At 35.7% G+C, this 26,167-nt stretch overlaps 1 protein-coding gene across 2 annotated transcripts; it reads right to left on the bottom strand.

The window, feature by feature from the left end:
* Positions 1 to 495: 495 nt before the first annotated feature.
* Src42A (Tyrosine-protein kinase Src42A) lies at positions 496 to 25,727 on the bottom strand. Of its 2 annotated transcripts, XM_066286335.1 has the most exons (8): positions 15,869 to 16,074; positions 10,598 to 11,793; positions 4,931 to 5,052; positions 4,105 to 4,268; positions 3,279 to 3,618; positions 3,059 to 3,225; positions 2,849 to 3,005; positions 496 to 2,577 (listed from the first exon to the last, which is right to left on the bottom strand). In XM_066286335.1, exons 2-8 carry the CDS (start codon positions 11,737 to 11,739, stop codon positions 2,369 to 2,371), a joined length of 2,301 nt encoding a protein of 766 aa, XP_066142432.1. In that variant the 5' UTR covers positions 11,740 to 11,793; positions 15,869 to 16,074; the 3' UTR covers positions 496 to 2,368. The 2 variants fall into 2 exon arrangements, with proteins under 2 accessions (XP_066142432.1, XP_066142433.1); XM_066286336.1 differs by lacking the exons at positions 10,598 to 11,793; positions 15,869 to 16,074 and adding an exon at positions 25,078 to 25,727.
* Positions 25,728 to 26,167: the final 440 nt, after the last annotated feature.

Genomic DNA, 26,167 nt, shown 5'->3' with positions numbered 1-26,167 from the left:
GTAATTATTTAATTATCAGTGGGTATAAAAAGTCGTTCGTTTGGCGATATTTTTGTCTATTTACAGTAGATAAACGACGTAGACAATTATAATTCAAGAATAACAATGGATGTATATATAAAATAAAATTGCTTTTGTGCCGTGGCAATAAGGTCATCAAACTGCATCGAATAAATTCGGGCTAATACTGCTGGCTCATACCAACTGTCCAGGAAAAAAGTCGAGAGAACAACATTTTTCTCTATTTTGAAGAGCTATCTCTGAGTAAACCAAAAATATTCTCAAAGTTAATTTCTTTAAGAATCGGGATCCGCAAAACAGTATACAAATTGGCATTCAGTGTCTAAGAATCCCGAGTACTTAGATAGCCTTCAAGTCGAAAATTTTCATGTACTACACACCATTTTCTTGAGGGAACGAAAGCCGTCTTCACGCTCTTGACTCTCGCAAACCTGAACTTTTCCCCGGTTTAAAAACCAAATAACACAAACTCTCTTATCGTTTAATTAAATTTATTAACTTTTAATATACTACAGTGTATAATACAAAAAATATTGTATATGTTTGTAATCGTATAAACAACGACTTGGCTTAAATTCAATAATGTAATACAATCACTACCGTAAACAGTATCGCAAGTTCAAGAAAGTGCTGTTTCCGAGACAAGTACTGCTGAGCAACGTGTTTTTTGGGGTTCTCTGACTGTGACCCACTCAACCAATCAATAAAAATTATGTTTCACAGTACAAAGTCCTCCAGAAAATCTCAAAGATCCACAAGATAGGAATGTAACTAAGCATTTTCATTTAATTATCCGTAAAACTTTAACTTTATCGACAAACACACTGGCTTTTAGTTAGTAGTACTACAACGTTTAGAAATTTTCCTTCATAAGTAAAATAATGGCAGTTCTACGATTTGTGCGTGCGTTCACACCTCGACTCTACTAAAGCTCGAACGATTTGTTTTTGATACGGTGATGTATCCTAAACAAATTTTAGTCTTTAAAATATGTCAAAAACAAATCGTTTCGTTAAGGAAATTTAGAGATAAGTTATTGTTCTTTGGATTAAACATTTAAAATTGAGTTAAAAATGCACAACACGGCCTATTTTAGGCCCTCAATGTCTATTAGGTAATCACGTGATGGTAGAGTAAAAACTTTCCTAATTTATCGTCGCTTGATGTGGCACTTTAGGCCCTTAAAACCCTCACTTGCCGTTGTTTTACAAACGTTTCCTTTAAGGTATGACACAGTTAATTTCATCGCTGACGTAAAATATCGCTATACAAATGCAATAATTAATTACTTAGACCAGATACAAGATTTCGTTAATACAACGACATTTTTATTTTAATATCAATAAAACATATATAAATTTTTCAATCTTATAAAAAAAGGCGCAATGCGCGGAAGCAGTTATAAACCTTTTAACGCGTAATGTAGGTACCAAAAGATGATGAAATATAAATAATATAAAAATAATATGAAGAACATTTGTTAAAAGGACACGAGGGGGGTTTAAAGAGATTACTTAATATTACTAATTATTTCAGAATGGTATAATTATCAAAGTATTAAATGCGCAATATACAGGGTTATTAATAAACGTAACAAGAATTGAGACATTATGAGGAAAAAGATCCAAAGAAAGAAAATTATTTGCAAAGCACAAGCACGAGGTTTTCAAGATGTAATTGGTCCAAACATTTTTTTTTGTTTTTTATTCTCACTATAATTTATCCGAACATTAATTTAAACAACGAATTTTTTCTACAATTTGGTAATATTGCACAGAGAGTGCAGATTGACCATCTTCTATCTTTATCGGGACATCTCCAGTGTTTTAAAATCAGCCACCAATGTCCTCACAAACGATGCAATTTTGTTTACAAACAACACAACAACAACTAATAACAAAAGAGAGTATACAATCGTTTTTTGTAGCATTTCGAGACATTTAAGAAAATTGCTCATAAGCCTACTTACGCACAACTTTCATAATAAGTTTAAGGATTCTTAATTTTTTCGTTTGTTTGAAAATGCTCATGCAACATTAAGCTTCACAATTAAATAAATCATCATGTGAAAGCAACTTTCATTACTTTGCACTACACTTCCCACATCAATGCCTCAATTGAAATCAACTTTCTTCCGAAGGAAACATCAAAATTTCCAACTTCTCCCTTCTTCAAGTAACATCAAATCTTCCATAAACCCCCAGCGGTTCCCCATCAGAAAACCTACAAACAATTCGACTCGATTTGCGTTCTACCGATTCCACAACCATCGCCACCACCCTTCCCTTCAATGATAGTGCAACTCCAACGTGTTGCACAACCAGTCGGTCGGGGGGTGGGCCATTCCTCAGTAAGCCGATGCTTCCTTGTATTCGGATCCCTCCATCGTGAAGAAATCTTCCAGTTTCCATTGCAGAGTTTCGAAAGTGGGTCGGCGCAAGGGCTCGCGATGCCAACATTCCACCATGATGTCGTATAGTCGGGGGGGACAACTTGGAGGAGCGGGCATTCGGTAACCATGTTCTACTTGATGGAGGACTTCGGCGTTTGTCATACCTTAAAAGAATTTTAATTCATCAAATGAACTCATTAGCTGAGGCAAGCAGAGCCCACAATTGTGCAACCATTGGTATATCTGATTAATGACACGCTAATAAATTTTGTATGTCAATAATTTTGTTGATTTGGTTTGCGTTTCGTTCTTCGACATTCGTGTCTGCATTTTCAGGGTATTTGTTAATTTGAATGCCTGATTCTCATCAGCAATTTACCTAGGATTAAATAACCCCCCCCCCCCCCCCCCCAAAAAAAAACAGACTAAATATACCTGGATAAGGTATCCGTCCGTAAGTGACCAATTCCGTGAGAAGAATACCAAACGACCAAACGTCCGATTTGATCGAAAATTTACTATAATTGGCAGCCTCAGGAGCTGTCCACTTGATCGGGAACCTGGCACCCACTCTGGCTTCGTACTCATCCTCCTAAAAATCTCTCTTGTTATTGCAAATTTTAGGAAAAACCAAGTAAAATTTACCTTTATCAATCGTGCTAAGCCAAAATCAGCAATCTTAACGATATTGCTGTCAGCAACTAGTACGTTCCTAGCAGCCAAATCTCTGTGAATGTAATTCTGGTTCTCCAGGTAGGCCATACCTGCAGCTATTTGTGCAGCCATATCTATTAACTGCTGCAGTTTTAGAGCTAAACAGAAACCTTCATAAAATACCTCTAATACGACCAAAACAAAAACTAACATTTTCCTTTTCCTTGAAGATAATCCAGAAGAGATCCATTCTTCATTAACTCCGTGATAATATAAATAGGTTCCTCAACTGTGCAGACTGCGTACAATTGAATGAGTTTAGGATGACGCAGCTTCTTCATTATTTGTGCTTCAGCGAGGAAGTCTTTGGGGTCCATACTTCCAGGTCTGAGAGTCTTAATCGCCACAGGAGTAGTATTGTTCCACATGCCCTCCCATACTTCCCCAAATTGGCCGTGGCCCAGTTTCTTTATAAATTTGAGCGAAGTTCTTTCGATTTCCCACTGGTCTCGCGTCCTGTGAGAAAGGCCTAAGGGTTGTGGTTTTTCAACCTACATGCAAGAGAACTCCAATAAAATATCAAAGAGCTACTATAGGATATAATGTGTGAAAAGGAAGTGAAACCAAGGCCACTCGAAAAGCCCATAAGCCGGAAACCATGTGGTCAATTAGTGCGTTTTGAACTGAATTCGTCCCTTTAACCATCTGCACTATTCATTTACATCGATGGCCTGTATACTTGGGAAAAAAATAATAGAATTTGAAGCATTCTCTCTATCTACTTCTTCCCCAGTGTAATTGGTATTACACAATGTTTAATGCAACTATTGCTTGGAGGTTAATGAAACTATTGTTTGAAGGTCGGAAACTATAACAATATGTACTATTCAATAAAAACTTCCTCTTAGAAGGGAATTGGTATGCGATGCACCTTCAAGGTGGCCTTAATTTCCAATGATTAAGTAAGTCTTGAGTTGTTAATATCGTGTAGAGTGAAGATGGTAAATAATATTGTTGGAGAAAAATTATATGCTCACCTGAACACAAGGCTTGCAAAGATTGACGCAGAGTCCGTCCGCGTCATTGCTATAGTGCTGAACGAGTTCTTGGAGGGTGCGGAAGGTTGTTCTTCGGGCGATAAAGAAACCACCTTCGTCCAACTGTCTGATTCTGTAGTGTTTTACAGTGTCACCGTCCCTCACTAGAAAAAAAAAGGGTAGTTAAATTAATGCTACTCATTATGTGTGTAATTTTTAGAGAAAAAAATTTCTAAAGCGTTTTCAGACAACGGAGACCAGTTCATTTTGATCCCGTTTTCGCAAAATCGTAGTGGCGTACTTAAAAATAAAAGCTCCTTCAAAAAACTCAACTGCTTCCCAATATTCCGTTCACCACAATACAACGCTTAGCAATTTTTTCACGATTTTCAAGAAATGTTAACATTCTTTGAAACAGGCCCTCTCTAGATAATGGCAACATGGCATCGATCATCTAATTTCTACTTAATGGGCACGCGTGGTGATTGACGGTTGAAGTGTGGCGATGTTGTCACGTTGCGAAACTTTTAGTGTAAGTCGGAGATTATTTGTAATGTATACACCACAATTTGTTTAATTCAACTTTACATGAAATTCGATTTGCAACTATCCGTTTATAGAAAAAAATATAACGTTCCTAAAAATACGAAGAAGCTCTGGACAGTAATGAAAAAAAAAAAAAAAAACTCGGAAATTTAAGTTCATCGAAAATTGTTTATTAATGAATGTGTTCGACGCCACAGAAAAGCTATACCATTATACCAAAGAATTTAACGGCACAAACACGACACGTATAGATGTATATAACAAAATGGAAAACACTTACCAGATAAGGAATAATCGTTGTGCCTGCTTTCTGAGTCACGTATCAAGAAAGCACCATGTTCGTTTTCGGGCAACAAGAGTTTTTTTTCGGCTTCGATTCGCTTGATCTTGCGGAAATACCATCTGAAAGAGAAAAGAAGAAGTCTGTTAGGTAATAAGACGAATAATTATGAATTTCGAAGACATTTTACTAGCGGAACTTTATAATAGTAAAGTAATAGATATAAAAGTAGAGTCTTAATAATGGTAATTATATCAATAATGTTTCATTGAAGCCCACGGCAATTTGACTAATTTTGCAAGGCAAATAAGGTCGCCCCTTCTATGTAATCTAACACTTATTAGCACTTAGCACCTGATTAATAGCTTAAAAATCCGTGTGCGGTTGGTTTATTAAAAAAATTAACGCGACACACTAAAAATTTGTTTCCAATCGAAGGCAGTCGAATAATTAGAACATGTTGCAAAACGCACATTGAGGCGAGGTTTTGCCATTTATTGCAAAACGCTTTGTTTTAGTATTTAAAACGCGAGATCTGCACGCTCAAGAATTCGTGATTATTGTTAAGTTCCACACATACTTTACTGATAGTAAATTAATGGTATGTCGCCTCTTTCCGCAGCTGACGCACTTCAACCAATAAGGACATATGGAAGTTTGGTCGCGAAGGAGCATGTAGGATAAGCATGACCCACTTAGGGCCAACAATGCACATAATCACTGAAAAGGTGCTAACTACTAATGTTATTAAAAACCTATTATGGGGATTGAGATATGGGTGCCATTTTTAGGGTTCCATTTCCATTTGTTGATGTCGTGTGTTTGCGGCAACAATGAATAATTTCTAAATTCAACATTGATACGTGTCACAAGCCAAGGCAACACTATAAAAATTCCACGCATAAATTGCTCTAAAGAGTGGATGCATTTTCTGTGGAAAATGGTGCGTGTTTCCCGTTCGCACGAAAGGACACGCGTTTTCGATTAAACCTAGAAATAGCGTTTTCAAGAAAAAGGTCGTAAATAAAATTTTAATTACTAATTGCAGCCTCGAAATTGATTGGCCATATCAGTTGAGCAACAAACAAAACTATAGACTACTTAAATGCTTTTTAAATGTTGTTTGTCGGCTGCGAATTGATTTACAGGGCCATTGTTGATGTCTCAGTCTGTATCCTCTCGATGCAGAAAAAGTTGCAATTTTATTGCAAAGACTATAAACAAAATTGAAAAAGTAGGACCACGACGGTTTTCAGCTTTAAATAATCGGGTTGTTGAGTTGATTTCAATTTTTTTCAATTTTTTCCTTATTATTCAGAGAACCCTGATGAATAGTCCGAATATCCTCCTTAAATGCCAAGAATAAAATTTCCAATAGTTGGTTCAAATTAACGGTTAACTCAGGTTAACTCATCAGTTGGACAAATCTCACCCATATATATTCCTGTTATAATAAAAATATTATAGTTTCCCTTCTAGCCAAGATCCCCGTTTCCAATATACAGAGTGTCAAAGTAATTTAGTTTTGTCACTGCATTTCTAGGCTTGGTGTTTTCGGGTCAAGAAATTCCACCTTGTATTTCAATGTAAATTTCAATTAAGATCCTACTGATATGCATATTTAACAAGCATACAGGAGTACATGTTCGACAGTGTTTAAGAATAATGTAACTTAAACTATTAAAAAAAAATTGTAACCGATTAGAACGTCGAGTAGTCGCTTTGCATTATTAACATAGTTGCTAGACACGAATATGAAATGACTAATTGGTATATGAGCAATAAAACGTCTGGTTTGTTTGAAATGCATAGTCGAAGCGTCATCAACTTAATTATGATTGTTTTACGCATGCCCGACTATCACATTTTACTATTATACATCGATGAAAGAATCTTCTGCTCGTGGACATGCTAAAATGTAAAAAAATGCAAGAGGAATCGAGCCTTTAAGCAGATATGACAAAAAGATGTAGGGCAACCTGGCCTACATCATTTTGCATTTGTTTCCATTTGTTGATTTCATCAAGTACGCGTATACACAAAGTACATGCGCAACATGTTTTATGTGTATCTACTATACAGATACGCACACAAATACAAACATGCCTGATGAAGCCAATAAGTAGAAACGTATCTCGTCAAGTTGCCCCACATTCCCGTTTTTACTTGAATCCTCCATTTTTTTTTGTGGAAATATTCAATTAATTTTTCCTCCTAATTATGTTCATCGCTGCCTTTACCTCACAATTTAGTGTCAATTACATTGACCCGCACATTGATCTTAATGTAATTATTTGCGCTGTTTTTTCAACATTAGGCATACTTTATCTGAATAATCGTTAGTAATTAAAGTCTACGCAAACCAGGCAGTGCTATCACTTGTAATTTTCGAGAATCCGGGTAATTTTGACGTCAATTTTCGAGGTTGTCAAAATTCGTTTAACAGAGTTTACAAGGCTATTGCCTTTCTAATGAAGAATCCAGGGTCTGAATTAGGAGATTTAAGTAAAAAAAGCCGCGCATGAAAAATAAAAATAAAGGAAAGGGCGGGACGCGGGGTGTGCCCCTCTTGAATGCAATTCCCAGAGACGTCCTGGTCAGAGTCGCATGAAAAATTCAACTTTCGGCTTTTAACAAAGTTTAGACTTTTGAAGCTATTAGAAAGTCAGATAAACGTCGCATTCACGCAAAACTAAATATCCGGCTTTCCTTATAAGTATCACTCTTCTGTAAATTTTGTCGTCAAAACTAGTATCATTATTTATTAGGAAATACCATTTTAACGCTGAAAAGACAACAATACCAATTCATAAATATATTTGCAACAAATCTTATATTGCAAAACATACTATAACTTTAAACTTTCACGTCAAATGATTGATAGAAACCTTTCTATTCACATAACAAAGACCGCAAAGGTTACGGAAACGTTCTTGTAAGAGGGAACATCGTTGTCAGTGGAAAAGTACGTTAAAAAACGTTAAAAACTACTTTCAGTTCAGAGCAAATCACTTAATTATTAATTTGACAAAATTTATTTTCTCTCACACAAACAAACTTGTAAAAACTTGTTTTTCGCTTTTTATGTGTTTATCTAATGACAATTCCATGATTGAAAATCTACAAAACAGTTTACAGTGGAAATAAATAGACCTTAGAAAAATAAAAATTGGGAACAAAAAATTGAAAATATGTAACCGGCACATTGCAGTTTTTAAAATTGTCTTTTGGATTTGTCTTCATGGTGATTTAATGCACTATTAATTTACAAAAATGCAAATATAAGTATAGACAAATTGAGACGTTTGACTTCCAAAATTTTGCCAGAATATTACGTAAAAGAACTAAATTTACTCACATAAAAATATAACAGGACTCTTAGGTTAAGATTGCATGCATTCAGGCATCATTCGCATATTACATGTCGATTGCACGTTTGAACTCTTTTCCAGCAAAATGTGAGAGGCACCTCAAAGCTTTATTGAAAAGGTTTAAAAATAGTTCAATATTTCTCACCCGTCATGTAATCGAAAACTCATGAATTTGCTTTTTTGGTGATGCAGAAATAACTAAAAGAACTAGATATGAATAAATTTGCGTCATTAGGAATTCCGACAATGTTAATAAACGAGCTTAAATAATTGAACCGGTTAACACTAATTTCACATATCCTTAGAGGTTGTAGAAGCATGACAAAATCCAACCGAGGTTGACAAAGCATGAGTCTTTTCTTTTCTGCTACCACAAGCATTATGCACAGTAATGTTTTTCAAGGCTGATAATTGCGCAATTTTCGATAAAAAGTGGGTATCAACGGTTCAATAGACACAGACAATATTTTTTAAAGATCAAATTTACCTCCATAGCAGGATAACAATGGAAATTTTGATGTTCAAATGCATGTAATTCTTTAAGCCGTTTATTGTCTAAGAAATCTTCGCCCAAATCTTAAGAAATCACTTGAATGTTTTCAATACTCTTCTGCGGTTTTAGAGGTTTCATCGACCTAATCGATGATAATCGATGATAAATAAGATTTATCGGTTTTGTTTCCATTAAACTATGCAAAAATGTTTCGCAGTGATCATTATAACCTTACTTTCACAGCCAGCCATTGAGTTGCATACCACTTTTTCAAGAATCGTTCTAAATAAGTTAATTGGGTTTAATCACCCTGATGGACTCTTTCGATTCCCGTGCTATCCTTGACGATCTATCGAGAAAACATAGCGAACAAGACAGTTTCTTGCGTGTTGTAACCGAACCATTTGTTATGTAAAAGACTCGCAATAAATCGCCGGCTCGGTGAGACGTCCCGATGGTACCAATTGCGTACTCTCGAGTACCAAAATGGCCCGTAGAACCGGCTTCGGATGCAGATTTTGTGCACCCCACATTACACAAGACTGGTTGATGAACTTGACTTATAAGAAACTTTAACACGTTAAAATATCTTGATCATTATTCTACCTCGCAAACAATGTAATCTGAGACTTTAAAGGCAGTTATTACATTAAAACCTCCTTTGGTACTGGAACCAAATTAGTACTCTTAGCAGGCAGTTATTAAAGCAATAACCACTTCCGAATGTGACCTTTGCTAGAACAATAGACCCAATTGGATAATGCGAATTTTGATTTGCAGCGTTTGCTCGGTAATCAGAGTTATTAAAGTCCGGTCATGCCTGTCACCTTAAATTGTATTTGTATTTTTATGGTGACGTGGACTATACGGAAGTCGATAATATGGTACAAACACGGGTTTGGTAAACATATGGTTTGTCAAACTGTAATTTATCCTTCAAATGTGGAATCTTTTTAAAAAATTCATAAACTGATAACTTTAGAAAATCAAATTGTTCCGTGTTAATCAAACCAAATCTCGCTTAGTTTACGAGATACGCAGGAAGTTCGACTCGAGTTTTTGAGAATTTTACATCTTTTCCTCAATTTATAAACCTTTCCTAATATAAGCGAACGTGTTTATCACTTTTAATCGGATTACATCGAGAATTTTTCTACAAAAGGGAAATAAAAACCGGACATTTGTTGGGCTGCTAAATGACTTCGTTTGCACTTACAATCAATAACTAATATAGGAATAGTTCAGACGCAGAGATATTTCACAAATGTTACTCTCAGTTAAATTGATAAAGACATGAAGGGGTTCATGTTTCGTGCCAAACCCCCGTGAATCATTAATATTCTTAAACGTGTTGCCATGAATCTAAAAAAGTGCAAATATCTAACAGTGGCTTAAGAATGGTGGATTATTGCATTCGCCTCATTAATTTCGACATGAATTTAGTACCAAAGGCGACATAACAGATTAACATTGCGCACTATCTTGAGGTAACAAAAAGAGATTTATTTCAAGCGACTGTGGCATTTGGAACGACAGATAATGGATTATACCTTAACCGAAAGCAGTAAGAATTAGTGTTTTTTCGTCGGTTTTTCAGTTTCCAAATCAGAAGATTATCGGAGTTCATGAATGAAGTATCCAGCGTTTTTTAAATTGATTTTTTTTTTTAAACGACTTGAAAATAGTATAAACTATAAGCTGCTTTTCATAAAGTCGCCATGCTTTCTTCTTCGACATGATTGACGATTTGGATAAAAGTATTTTAAACTTGCAGCGATAAAAACCATACCCTTCTAAACTTACGATTGGATTTCCAGATGGCCACTCCAAGAAGGCTCGACCTGCAAACTGAGCCTCCTCCTACGATTCCTCGACCAAGCCTCCCACTGCTTCCTCAACCTCTTTTCTGAATTTTTTGAGTTTAAGTGTTTCTTCAGGAACTTTTGCCACTGATGACTTTCAGGCTCATCACATTCCGAACACGAACTGTTCGACCCGACACTGCTTTTCCTGGTGCTGTCGCACCAGGAAGATTTGCGACTTTCCGGCGTAGATGGAGTGGTTAAACTTTTCTGACTTTCGAAGCCTGATGACGAAGAAGAGGAGGATTTCCTCTCACCAAGACTGCTTTTCCTACTATCTGTGGGAGAGGAGACTGGGAAGTCCACGGAGGAGTGGCGTCTGGAGGGGATATTGATTTCTGTGAAGGTTTCTCCATCGTTCTGCTGTTTCAGCCAGCGAAGTACGTGTTCGTTTCTGTCTGAGTCCAACTCCAAAGAATCAAGGATGATTTCATTAACGTTTTCGTAGATTTTTTCTTCTTTAGGTACATATCCGAGCTTTCTGGTTCTAGGAGGTCTAGGCTCAGGACAAATTTCCTCAGAGCTGATTTTCTCGATGGCACTAACAATATCATCATCCAAAGCGTCTTTGCTGTACTTGCAATACTTCTTCAACAGCCTCAAAACAAGTTCATCGTTCTCCTTAGATACCCTATCAGTCTTGTGGGAATTATCAATATGCTCTTTCAATAAGTTACCGCTATCAATAAATAAATTATCCCTATCAATGGACCGGAGTTCCGGCATCGAAGGCCTTCTCGGCTGCTCTACGACCTTGTCTTCCGGGATCTGGCCCAAACTGGACTTTCTCTCGGACACTAAGCTATCAGTCAGTTTTATCACATTGTTATTATCACTAGAAAACTCGAACTTGCTACCGTTCAGTTGATTCTTGAACAGGAGCTCTTTGTGCTTCTCGGTAAGTTCGGTGAAGCCATTGTCTTGGAGAATCAGCTGCTTGTTGGCGACCCTCTGCAGAAACTCGGTGATGGCCGTCCAATGGGCCTGGGTCAACACCCCATGCAGTCTTATCGAAGACAGCTGAAGAGGGATCCATTTGTTGTCTTTGTAACACCAGACAACTCCGCCTGATACGTTAACCATCCTTTGGGAAAACCATTAAATCCAGTTTTCTGAGGTTTCTTCGGCATAGAAAAGCTACGGGGAAGGAGAAAACGCTATAGGCCTAGTGATGGAGGTGATGCACAGTAGTTTTGCAGCATTATGTTCAATAACTAAACCTTGGTAAATTTAATCCATATGACCAATCCCCCAATTGAAATGTGACAATTTGCATACAATGCGGGCGCTTGCGAATCGTTTATTCATAATAAGTATGATTCACAATTCGCGATAAGTTTTATGGGGGATATGGCCGTCATTAATCGTTTAAGGAGCAGATAACAACAACAGGGCTTTTAATGCTTTTGACAAGGTGGTCTGGTTTTGTAGCCGGAAAAAATTTGGTCTCTGGGTTGATTTTCTTTGTGTACAGGTTTTACTGGACGGATGTTGGGTAGAAGAAGAATGAAACAAATCACAATAAAAATAATAACAAATCCATAATTTCTGTATGTAAATAAAGTGTCGTTCTTTGATTGGGTTTTGAATAACGTTCCGGAAAAGTCCTAATTACCACTTCACCTGAGAGAACTTTTTTCGCCACGTTATTATTTTATTCTTATACTTTTTATGACAAATAAGACTGCACTCTGTAACTTTTTAAAATGTCTTAAGTTTCTTTTTTAGAGATTCTGCGACTAAAACTCATGATAAAATACCACACACAGTGGTGCGAATTGGGGAATGTCCCAGAATAGAACATTTTGTTATGTTTGGCACCATTTGAAGACTTTCACCGAGCATGTCACAAAATTTTCAAAACATTTATGGCCACTAAACGCACAATACGTATCTTCTGCACACAATAACAAACTTTCACACAAAACCTAAACAGATAAACTTGTTATTTTCACCATAGGGCCTTAAAACTCCGGTAGCAAAACGTAACAGACGTTACGAGGAGAAGTACAAAGTATCGCTTCAGTACGCAATTGACACTTCAACCATAATGGAACATCAATACAGAGGTTTTTCAATCTTGATATTTTGAATTATACAAGTTTAATTGAGCTACTACGGTAGAGGGCAGTAAATGTCCCTGCCAGACTATATACCACTCTCCGCTACTACATACTAAAAAATGTTTATAGTCTGACCACTGAATCAGGCTTGTCAAATGAACCTTTAAAGTGATTTAAATACCTGACGATTTATATGAGGCGAAAACTTGACAGAACCTCCCCTTTAGTGTGTAAGAATAATCGAGGGTGTAATGAACTGGTCATTAGGGTCGGTAACTTTCGCGATATGGAACCAAAGGGGGATGAAAAGAGGCAACAAAGGATTCCTACCGAAGAAAATCTTCCTGTAACGCCAATCTCATAATCGTGAATTTGAAGTAAAACCAATGAGATTAGTAATAGAATATGATATAGATCATTTACTACGCCACTATAAATAAAATTAAATGACGTCATAGTTGCAGAGAAATGTCTAAACAAATTGCTAGTTCAGTCGCAGAAAACAATTATCAACGACAGTTATTTAAGGGAATCAACCTTGTGATTAACTGGAATCAGTACTTTAATAACGATCCAACTTAAATCAGAGATCCAGAAAAAAGCCAGACAAATCTTATTCATTTAGGATAAAATACCTTCGTTAACCCTCGTGTTTTAAGATGTAGATACCTCAAGTACAAAGATATACCGGATATTTTAATAGACTATCACGGATGCAGTTAGAAATACAAGGGGTTCGTCTTGAATCGAGTTTCAAATCACACAAACCATCGGTTTTTGTGGGGTGGCTTGTTCGGGGAGAATTGACCATGTAATGTAAACAATTTAAGAACTGATTTAATAAATCTTCGCAAATTCAAAAAATATTACTTACGTCAGTTGGAAAAAGGTATAGTAAGTTCACGTTAAATCAGAAATATCGTGCGACATACCTCATGCTGAACCAGTTTTACTGGCTGTAACTGATTTACACAAAATTAGAAAAATGTATTGAATATTTGTGTGATAAATTTAAATTTAATATGGTTTGACTCCAGGTAATATTTCCGTCGTGAAATTGGCATCTTTTTCAAATGAAGTGAATGTTTATTAAATCAATTGTTATAGATTTTGGTTGGGATCTGTGTTGCCTACTTTTTTACAAGAAATTAAATATAATGTAAACTGTTTCGTGGTGAATTAAATTAGATTTAATTAGTACGTACTTTAAGCGTTATTTCGATGTTACAACTGAGTCAGACGCTTCGAGACAACTTGAAAACTACATATCAGAAAATAAGTTTACCTGGCATAACCTTTGCTCTCCTTTACCAGACATCTAAAACACTTTCATGCGAGCAAAAATTCCATTATTACATAAGATTCGATACATTATTTATGTGTCGGATTCAAGATGTGGGACTGGCAGATATTTAAATACAAAATAACACCGAGAATTATACATTCACTTATTGCAAAATAAATCGGCAATCACTGACAATGAGAAGGTGGTGCGTGAAGATATTATGAAGGAGGATGCTGGCTATGCGATCATCTCTTAACATTTTCGCAAACCGACAATTTCTAAGAAATTTTATGATAATACCACGGCAGTCTTTTTACTACACTAAAGACAAGAAAAACTTTAAAGACAGAACTGAAAAATCCTTAAACCAGATAACAGTAAAGCAAGTACATAAGACAGTTTTTATCGATATCGATAATGCCTAGTTCGTCCACCAATGGATCGATTTATTAGCATTACGCGATCAGGTCCCGTTACCTCATCTAGACATTCGACATCCCCAGCTACTTATATGGAAGGTCGAGAGGAAAGTTTCCACGATAATTTCAAAGTGACAAGCAGGTCATATTGTATAAACAATTACTATAGTAAGACGACTTTTTCACTACATGCAGCCTCCGGGTGCACGTTGATCGATTGATTTCGATTCAAACGAGATCATTTTGAAGTCTCAATTTTTTGGAAAGCACTGCGTTCGTGGGTCGATGACAACTTCGTGAATCCGATTATAAATTAGTAAACCGACGCACATAGTACTTTAAAAAACATCAAGACTTCAAAGTCAACTTCTTTGAAACCAAAATTCTAAGAAGTGTGACGAATGGATTTTTGCTTTTCAGTGATTTTCTTTTTATTCGTGCATTTAAAACCTATTAAAAATCCCCGGAAAAGAACGATCAAATTAAGTACGTTCTCTTCCTACCAACTAGAAAATGTCCTGGAATGGATTATTGCTCAAATTGTCAGAACTTTTGCTGAAAAGACCAATCGGGAAGGTTCAGAAAATTTATCAACGGTCCATGGAAGTTCTCTACATCGACCATTTCCTGCTATATTACCGCAAATATAGGAGAAAACTTCCTGGAACGAAGGACGAGAATAAGAAGATATTCCCTTCGTATAAATTATATATTACTTTCAAATCTATTACAAAATTCCCTGGAGAGAAACAGATCGAATGGAGATGAAAAGATTTCTTCCACGTCCATAGAATTCTTTAGACACGGACGATTTTCTAATGAATCGTTTTTTCATTTTCAGATAGTGAACACGAAAAGCTAATAAAATTCAGTGGTATAATTACAAAGAAAGCTAATTTCGCCCTGACTCGGAATAAAGAACGTGGTACCGGTTTGTAGCTTTTTTCGATTTGCTTTGGGTTCTTCTGGTCTTGCTGATCACAAAGAGATGGCACTTATTCGGTTTAAAAGGATGTTGTTTGGGTTTTGTGGGCCAAAGACCTCTCGTACCATCTCCCCTCGTCACGATTCATACTACTGTGCAGTATTCAAATTAAGTGAAATCGGAAGCGATACTTTTTTCATCTCGATTAATCTTCGACTTAATGAAGACCCGGTACATGGCAATTAAGCGGGTCTTGATGAGTTTATTCACCTGATGGCATTGCTTATGCCTAATATGAGTTGTCTTCACAATGAAAGCCCCATTGCGAATTCAGAAATCACGATTGCAGAACTCGATCCAACTTGGTTAATAAACAATACGTGAGCGAGATACCAAACAAAGCAGTGAAAACTATGTGAGAGTATCCATCATGGTCCAGCAGGTACACAAAGAACGTTCATCTTACCCATTAAACACATAAAAAACATAATGCAGCAAAACATCCACAACAGGGTTGTACCTGATCAAACATGCTAATTTACACAATGAACATATCCGTCACTTGGTTGCATAGTAACCATGAGAAACTTGAAATACAACCAAATGGGCACAGTTCCGATCGACCCGCAGGATCTAAACTCAATTGACTCGTACGAGCGGCGATGTTGCGAGATTTCTTTATACGCGCCTGCTGCCTGGGAGTGCAACAACTGACAATCGGTTCGCGTGTTGCTGTGAGCTCGATGTTCAATTGTCGCTGGTACCAATTGGGGTGGGGGTGCTGCTGAGATGTGTGTGTCTGAGCTGGTTTTCGCAGGAGTTTCAGAGTTTTTGGGTCGCAAGATGCATGGGAAAATCCTTTACGTAACGCGGCGTGGGATCAAATTGCGGCGTTCGGAGAAGAAAGTATGTTGATGGTACTAAAATTTCTCAAACGGGGTGGAAAATGGCAAAACATGAGTTGAATGAGGTACAGCGATTCTCGAAAACGGGAAAATTTGTTTGAGGACGACGTGCCGTAGTTTCCCAATTGTGAAACAGAAGAATTGTTCTACAATACTACGATGCAATACTAAAAGATAATACATGCCATGACTACCATCTGTAATTTAGTTGGAAAAGCAAATCTGTCATTAAAGAAGTCAATTTGGGGTGTTGTAAAAATAATAGGAATATCCCCATTGAAAATAATTAACTTTTGCAGACACGTGATTCCTGTGCCTTGAGAAAATCTCAGTAATAGTGACGGGGTCAATACTAATATTGATATTATTAAAAACACAATAAATCAATTCGTCACTTCTTATGAATTTCTAAAAAATCCATTAGACGTCACTTTTTCGGAATCGAACAGAGGCTGCTGAAGAAAGACCATGATGATGTAACAATGCATCCTAGGAAGCGTCATTGCCAATTGCGTCACTGTAGCCTACACTTTAAATTGGCTATTATTCACGGTTAACGTTCAATTAGATGTACATACTCACATTTAGTAAGTTTGGAGCATAAGACATTTTTCACGTAACATTACAATATCATACTTTAGATTGATTCGGATTAGAAACTAGAACCATCGTGAAGAAAAAAAAATTGGATTGAGTTCGAAAACTGGTATAAGAACATTTGCCAAGGAATTTTAAGTCCGGTGACTTTCTTTTATGCTGGCGCCAGGCTCGATCTTAATCGTAATTAAATAAACGGGGTATTCGTCAATTTCACCATCGCCAAGATCACTGGCGCAAATCTGCTCCGCTAATTAACATACCACGTAACAATAATTATTATAATTGACAGATATTTTTTCATCGAAAACTAACCGATTTTATGCCTAAGGGAGACATCGGAACACATTTTCACCTCTCATTGGAAATATCGCAAACATCAACGACTTGATGCTTTTATAGAAAAAAGGAAGTTTATTAACCAAATTAGTATTTTAACTGCACAAAAGCAATAACCTTTTGGAGACCAGATTCTAATACTGATGACCCCAATGAAGGCTGCAAATGGCATTCCGTTCGCAACGTACTATAACCGAGGTTGATTATTCAACAACTAATTAAATAAAACAGTGTTAGTTTCGGGTTGTAAATCAATAATATCGCAGGTTACAATGTTATTGTAATACATAATAATTGGTTGTAAATCGGCACGACCCGACCTCGTTTTTGGTGGAGAAAATGTGTTATTTGAAAGTGTGCACATTATCTTTATCTGCAAAGTCCATACTAAAAGACGAAAGGTTGAAGGAGCTCACGTTGTTAATGGACATGGGATCAAACTATCGAAATTAAAACAGTATTTCGCCCGTTCCAGATTTTCGAATTCTGACAAAATTTCAGAAAATGCGAAAATTTTGCTATAATTCATGAAATTCGCATAAATTTACCAAATGTATATTGTCCAAAATTTGTATTATCTAAATTAAATAATTGAATTAAATCGTCTTAAATTACTCAATGGAAAAAATACTACAAAGTGATATTGCGGTATGTGATATATTATTAGTGCATGATTGTGACGACCACAACATTGAGGTTTATGGGTGTTAATTTGAGGTTAAAGAGACTCATTTTAAAGAGGTTACGACCGAAGTTCATTCTGACGTTAAATTCAGTCTCGAATAAATCTTCACAAATACATCCAAAAAATTACAGAAAAATGTTTGAAAAAACAATTTTGAAAATTGTTTTTTCCTGAAGAGTATTCGTTCACAGCAGAAATATACTTGTTACTTGTCTTGAAATTTCTCGATCCAATTAAATTTACTTACTTTCTTGCATACATGGCAAAATTCCGGCAAATTTAACGACTAGCTCTTGTGTTACCGATATTGACATAAAAACTTGATTCGTACCAGGAAGTAGACATTTACAGTCGAATCGTCCTTGCAAATATCATCGCCCTGTATTTAAATCCATTAACTAACATATACATATATAATATAACTTGTATGTATATATCGAGTGCTTAAATGAGAACTTGAGGACATCAACGTCGTCTGAGCTTTAAAAATGCTGTTTTTATGATGGGGTGCCTGTTGCTCAGCTTGAGAGAGCTGTTAAAAGTACATTAAAATCAACCTCAATCGTGCGTTGACTTGATTTTTGTAGTTTTCCACGTTGGAAAAGCTCAATGTCACTACAGCGATGCCGGACATACTAATTATTGTTTGTTTAAACCGGAAGTGTGCTTTTTATGTTAATTTTCGGTGGTTATTGTTGTATGATAATCAACAATTTTATAACGAATCATTAACTGTTTTTTTGCATACCAAACAAGGTTTTTTTTTATTAAAGGAAATTCTTCACTTTACTGCAACGATGCTACTCTGGTGCTATACGACCACTTAGCTATCGGCATTAGGAGTGAAGATTGTGGAGCTTCGGGGCATTAACAGAAAACCGTAAAAGGCAAATCAAAGTTATCATTTGCCTTGGTGGAATGCACGTCTTTGGCGCTAGTGCCTCACTGAACTATCATTACCGTTCAGCATGCCTAAGCTCGCTCATTACATGGTATTAGACCAAGTCTGCCATGTGCAATCAGAAGGGCGTTTCCAATTTCCAACGATTTTTTTGCTCTTTTTTGAATAATTTAGTAAAAGTGCCTCCAAGTGCTTTGCCTTGGCTGAGACCTAAATGGGAAATTACGTTATTTCGAAATAGTTTTCGGAATCTCTCCTCACGCCCGCAGGATTTACTTTGCAATCATATTCTCAGAACAGCGTTGATACATATATGAATAATGTACTAATTGCGGATTCTGTAAAATACTGTTCAGTTGAAAGGTATATTAGTTTCAATAATTTTTTCAGCCATGAAGGTCATAATATTAGTTTTTGCACTTTACTTATTTATACATAATTATTAATTGTGTTAGTTTATCTATAAATATGTGCTAATTAACTTGTGACATAATATCCTGAATATTCATATAGTCCTACAACGATTTCCCTCAAAGTGCGTTAATGCAAATTAAAAACATCCCAAAAAAACAATCAGCACTAAAACCTCTTCTCATACTTTCACTGTTATTATGTAGATAATACTTTCCTCAATACTTATTCTACTAATTAATGGCTTATTGACTAATGACAGTACTCCGAATATATCGACCCATTATTAGCATGTCTTATTAAATCGAAACCTTTCGTTCTCGCGTGTGTTTCCTAATGTTATGTTTTCATCTCGGATTTGCAAATTTCCTATATGTTGATTTTAATTAACGATGTGTATACCAGAATCCGCACCATGAGATTACTTTAAAAATGAATACGGGTTTGTTGGTATTTTAACCATCAGTAACATTAAATTTCCTGAATCATTACAATTTTCTATTAGATTTCAAATGTACTCGCCGCACTAACAGACCACTAATCATCTCTCTTAATCATTATCTTTCGCATGCACGAAACCCGGATGCCGGTGGGTCAGAAAATCGAAATTTCGGCACGTCCGGATCTTGAAGTCGTTACCCGATCACGAGGTGCGAACATGCCATTTAACCATGACCTTGCACCATGCAAATCAACTTCCGTAGAAGATTCTACTGTTTGCCGCAATTTTCGTTAACAACAACAATCAACAGACGATTGCACCTAAATGTTATCTAATCTCAAAAGAATTTATTCTGTGTGGTTTTCATGCTTTAGACGCTTAATGAATATGCCAAAACGTTAATGGAACAATAATTAAATGTGAAGTAAGGCCAAGTGGTAAAGGTCGGAAGTAGCACCATTTCTGGAAAAAGGCGGAAATGTGGGTTTATGTTTAAGCATCGTTAAGAGGAATGGAGAAAGAAAGACGACAAGCACCAATGGTATAGGCTTTGATTTTCGATTCCTTGGATAATCTGTAATTACCGGAATAATACGTTCTTAACGAGCTTTAGACTGATTTCAAATTGTTAGAAAAAATGTTGCTCTTTGAAATTTCTCAGACTTTCATGCAATCAATTTAGCGACGTCTGAAGAACCTATTAAAAAGATATTCGCAATGTTATGTCATCTTGAATGTCTCTTCTCTGTAATTGAAATGGCCGGTTCACCTTCGGCGATAATATTCTTCTGGTTTGTTTTTGGACATTCGGCCTACATTTTCGGACCTATATTAGGACCGTTAAATGATATCTGCTCATTATACTAAATAATAAAATTAGAATTTATATAGTTTTTTTATAGATATTTTTTTAAACCGGTAATGATCAATAAGTAATCACTATAAATTTGGAGAATACAGTAATGGATAAAACATTGTTCGAATTTTGATACTATGGCAAACGAGACTGATTTCGAACGCCTGATGCTAAGAGCTTCGCCTGACCTAAAATACCTGTAATTCATAAGCAACCCAATTTTTTGTTCTATACATGTGAACTTTTGTGAACTCCTAAACTGGCAACACCGCACACCGTTTGACCTCATAATCTCGATGCTCTTATTGGCGAAACTATGCGTCACGTGATCGACTAAGGGTGCTACATAGTTGCCACTGTTGGAAAACGGTGAGCTTTATAAGAATTAAAGAAATTGGGACGGCAAGTGTACCACATAACAAACTTCTTGGACCAGTATAATTCAAAAAAACATCATACCTACATCAATCATTTGATTTTTGCACATGCACAAATGATCACGACTGTTACATTAGATGCAGAAGCAGCAGGGGCACCAGCAACAAAGTGGGAATAAAAAGAATACGGAGAGCCAGGGCGCCAGGTGACCTGCAAAAAACGCCCCTAGGCGGCTGGAAAAATAATAAAAATCCGCAATTATTAGCTTATCTCTCTAACAGAACTAATAGACGGTTCGTGTTTTTATGTGCCTCTTAAATTACACGCCTGTCATTTCAGTATACGCGTATCTACAGTTGAATGTCTGCCATTAGGCGCTTCTATTTATAGCTAGATGGTAGGAAAGCAGAGCGACTGAATGTGGCATATTTCTTGGTACTTCTCGGTATGGTTTTTATGGACATGAATTTAATGAGCGACAGGTAGGTACTAAAATGAGTTTTGCCATGACGTGGTTGGTTTAATAAAGATCGTTATCAACTCTGGCTAACGTCAAAGTTCTGCTTATAATCAAATTAATTTCTCTGGGGATCATCACACTAAATCTGAAAAGAATAAAATTTTTTCGTTTTACAACAGGAATAGTAACTGGTAAATACGGTGTTACTACATTGTCACCCTTGAGTGGTAACAGCGCAAACACCTAAGCCAAGCGACATCCGGTCGCAGCGTCGAAGATCCTTGGAAGGTCGTTGAGTGAACGACCTACATGCAACCTTGACCGCCGCCAAGGCGACGCCCAAGACGCGGGAATGCCAAGAAGGGCGTCCGTGATAGATGTGTCCTGTTGCTCTTTTTTCTATCAAAAACTGTCCCAGTTGCACAACCTCGTAATTTCTGTGGGTGCCATTGTTTTTAATTAATTGAATCGAAACAACGTTCATCGGAATGCATAGGCTTTCACCATCACTAAAAGAATCATTGTGCCGATGGTAGTTTTGATAATTTTTTCGTTAGCCCAGTTACTGGATGCCCAATAAGCTAATGGTCGTACTCCAATAATGATAATTAGTTTTCCACGGTTGTACCAGGCACCTAAAGCGGATCTTATTATCTGGTTAATGTGTTTTTGTTTAATGTACCAGGTTCATCATTCCCTTTAAGATTTTTTTATCAGGCTAATGCCAGAACCGGTAAATTTTCATGTAAATACATGGAAATTATTATGTCTAGTATAGTTAATTAATTGCTAGATTTCGATTTTAGAAAAATCGCATTAATGCATTAATAAATTGAAAATAATAAATTTCTTGACTTTATGGCGAAGGAGAGTTCTTCAACTGAACGGAATTTGCCTCGTATATTCCGGATATTCTGGTGAGCGTATTTCACTCGAGCAAACATTAGTTCAAATTAGTAACACGATTTGTACCCAGAAAGTAACACATAGATAATCCGTGTGATAAATCTAGCTGTAAATTTTATCACAAATTATATTATATGCATTTTCTATGCAGTAGAATGACCGATAATACCGGGAAATATTAATATGCAACCTACAACACGAAAACCCGTAGATGCAACGATATGGTGTGGTTAAGAAATATTCCGTAGCGGAACAAATCGCCAATTTACACATGCATAACAGTAACAATAACATTAGGAAATGCCTATGGACTTAATACAAAATTAAAATAATGAATCATGGCAATATTTTCGATTTTCTCTCTTCAAACATATAACAATGTAGTTGGTGTATCTCGTAGGCGCTAGAAAAGTTATATTATATTATTTATACGAACTCAGTGCTGCGTCTCCTGAAGAATACTTAATGGATTTCAAGGGATGATCCTTATCTCTCACAATATATATGATGAATACACAATAAGTACCTCATGATTTTTTTTTGTTTAAACATGAACATGAAAATACAGAAATTGCTGTATTTACTAGACATTTTCATGGCCAGGTTTGGCCGTTTAAGTCGTAAAGCTGTATCAATTCTTTATTGGTCTGCTCTTTTTGAGTATGGAATGCCCAGTTTCTATTCTGTTCAGGATCATTACAGAAAATTATGTTTCGTTCACATTCAACCTTAACCCCTGATTCCAATAACTGAAACCTGGCTGCTAAGAAACTATACTTTCACAATATTCACTGACAGAGCTGTTGTATACCCACTTAGACTGATTGCAAATAAACCCAGCCTTAACAAAAATCTTCCACACAAATACCTATTATACACATTACAAGAATGCCATTATACCTTAACACTTAATCGCTATGTTTCCCGCGGTTAAGCCATTTTGCTAGAAATCCTCTGCATAGTTGCCTAAATTATAGACGTAGACAATAGGAGTTATGTAACGAAATTAGTATGACTAATGCACTAATGGAGCAGTTAGGATAAAGTGTACCCAAATGCCAATTAAAAAATTATAATGACCAATAAGGCGTATAAATAATGGATGTTTTGCTAGAGATAATAATACAGTTATCAAAGCAGAAATGACATTATAAAAGATGGTAATTAGAGGACCTTTACAAATTCTTAGATAAAACATATTTGTAATTGTAATTTAAAGCAAATTTAAAGAAGAAAAAATTTATATAAATAGGAACCTTAAATGGATTACGCATATACCAATATTTATTGATAATTATGAACATCTATTGAAAGCCAGTTCCGTTGAATTCGGAATATATTATAGATAAAATCCCGCGTCAAACTGCATGTACACCCAGATTCGTTACTGACCTCAGTACAGATCAATGATCAATAGTTAGAAATTTCACTAGAGATTTAAATATTTACTTGACTTCAAAATTTAATTTCTGATTAAAGGATTTATTTGGCAAAATCTGTGATAGGCAGCTTTTAAGACAAGACAATTCTAGCATAATTAGATCTAATCTGATATAAAAAAATTATGATACATACCTAGAACATTCCTGAACAAGGTTAAGAATGGAAGGTTAGGAAGTTATCTCGCATTTATGAGAGCTCTGAGATTTACCTATATAAATGTTTATTTTGTGCAGTTGACTATCTTCTTAGCTTTTCCACTATACAATTTGTCTAACTAGCATTTGCAGATAAGACAGAATAAGCATTGCTATAGTGTGTGGAATAACAACAGTTACCTAAATATGAGCACTTTGAGAAATATTCCATGTAGTGTGGGACAACTAGGATATTCCAGCATTTAGTAAATTAACATATATTTAAAATATATGTAGAAATCACTCTTGTTCAAATCAATTAGTTCTTAGTAATAAGTACTGGTAGGTATTTAATAATGCATTAAAAATATTTTGAGTAAAATCAATTGTAGTATTATCTTATGTAAGTAACTCATAATAGTAGTTGAAAGCAATATTTCTACAATTTTATAAGGTGATTCAGAAAGAGATGGTTTTTTTTGGCTACATGTAAAGCATGTTCTTGAAGAAGTTAAATTATGAAGAACATTTTAAACTTGTTCAAGGACATACAAAATTATTTATGAGACTAAAAATTTAATTTTTTTCTAGTTTTTTACTTCATTAGACTAAGCTTCATATCTGAAGTTAGATTTGTAGAGGATGAATTCTTTTGTTTCTGTGCTAAAAAAAATTATTGGGTAATTGTAACTTTTAAAATAGTAAATAATTGAGAAGAGGTGAGCAATACAGAAAAACAGACTTCAAAACTTAATGTATTAGAAAAAAATATTGGATTTAATAGTGAAGTTCTGGCTATGAATGCCAACATATTATAAAAATAATTTTAAAAAATCATGATTTTTTTCAACCCTAAGTCTTGATTGAGATAATAATAAGTTTAATAATAAGCTTGATGATAAGTGATTAGTAATTGATAAGTAAAAAATAAATTCTATATGAGTAACCCTGTGTTAACTTATTGATAAGCCCAAAACAGAACTAAACCCATAGTTTTACAGCAGAATTTCAGATGTATCAGTATATGTTCTGTAGTGATCCCCTTGTTTTGAGGACAAAGCTCTTAAGTAAATATACCTAGTTTGTGGAAAAATAAGTATAGATATTTGCTGTTCTAGGTGTGCAGTGCACATTATTTTAGTTTCCTTCCCGTAACTATTTCATAATTACATAGTGGTACTCATATCATCAAATGATAATATATAAAACCAAGTCACTAATTAAATATATAATGTTTTGCAACACAAACAAATGAAATAAGTTTCAACTTACGGTTCAGCTTCAATACTCTTCAGTATAGCCACATAATTTGATGGAATGTACCCCTCCTGCCTTGTCCTCTTGCTCCGGGCCAACCACCAATCTCCTTGTGTGTCATTTAAAATCTCCAAATGTTCCCCTTTACGAAAACTTAAGTCCTCATCAGTTCTTGCATCATAGTCATATAAAGCAATGAAAGTCCTTTCCGTTCTAGCACTAATGGGCTGTTCAGGTTCTGGGCTTGCTACTGTTGGTCTTACTACCTCAATAGGTGGAGTGGGTTGGGCTGAATTCACAGGCTGAATAGCTTCATCAGGTGGCACTACTGGGCCTCTATTCCGGTCTTGTCTTTCAGCAGTTGAAGGGTTACTGAAACAGTTGCCCATTTTCCTCAAGTTTTTCACACATTCAACTGTCACAACAAAGGAACATCACACTACAATCACAAGAGTTTTTCTGCCTAATTGATAATGTTCAGGGGTCTAGTAGAGTTTAGAAACACAGGAAATGATGGAAATATACATTGTTGCGACTGGGAAAACACGGTAACAACGCGGATTATTCAATGGGAAAGGCAAAGGCGGTTTTTTTTATCTAGTTTTGCAAATCGGTAGTTGGTAGCAAATCCAACTTTCACTTGTTTTTCTTGTAGAATCGTCTTGTCAAGCATTTGACGTTTATGATCTCCATGAAAGTTGACACTGATTGTATTTGGTGTCTGACGTCATGTATATGCGAGATTTTCTGTGATATGTAATAAATTTATAAGGATTAAAAAGTTATAGAAATATATCTATATTACGCAGTTTTATCATACACGAAATAACCTTATATGTAATTTATAATTATTCGATTTTACAACATGTGTGAAATTGGATTGGAAATGTGAAATACTAATATTAAGTTTACTTAGCAAAGTCAAAACATATCAATTAAGGGTGTGAGCAAATTTTAATACGAGTACATAATTGAGACTTGAAATAAAATGTTTAGTGACTATCATTGCACAACAACAATATGATAAGCGCTAAGTATTATTATTAAGTTTATTAATTAGGTATTTTCTGCGCACTCTTACTGACGTTACAACAGTTGTTTTGAC

This window comes from Euwallacea fornicatus, chromosome 10 (assembly GCF_040115645.1).
Source record: "Euwallacea fornicatus isolate EFF26 chromosome 10, ASM4011564v1, whole genome shotgun sequence".
Lineage (NCBI taxonomy): Eukaryota > Metazoa > Arthropoda > Insecta > Coleoptera > Curculionidae > Euwallacea > Euwallacea fornicatus.
The sequence above is the reverse complement of the archived record's forward strand: the minus strand, read 5'-3'. Positions and strand labels throughout refer to the sequence as shown.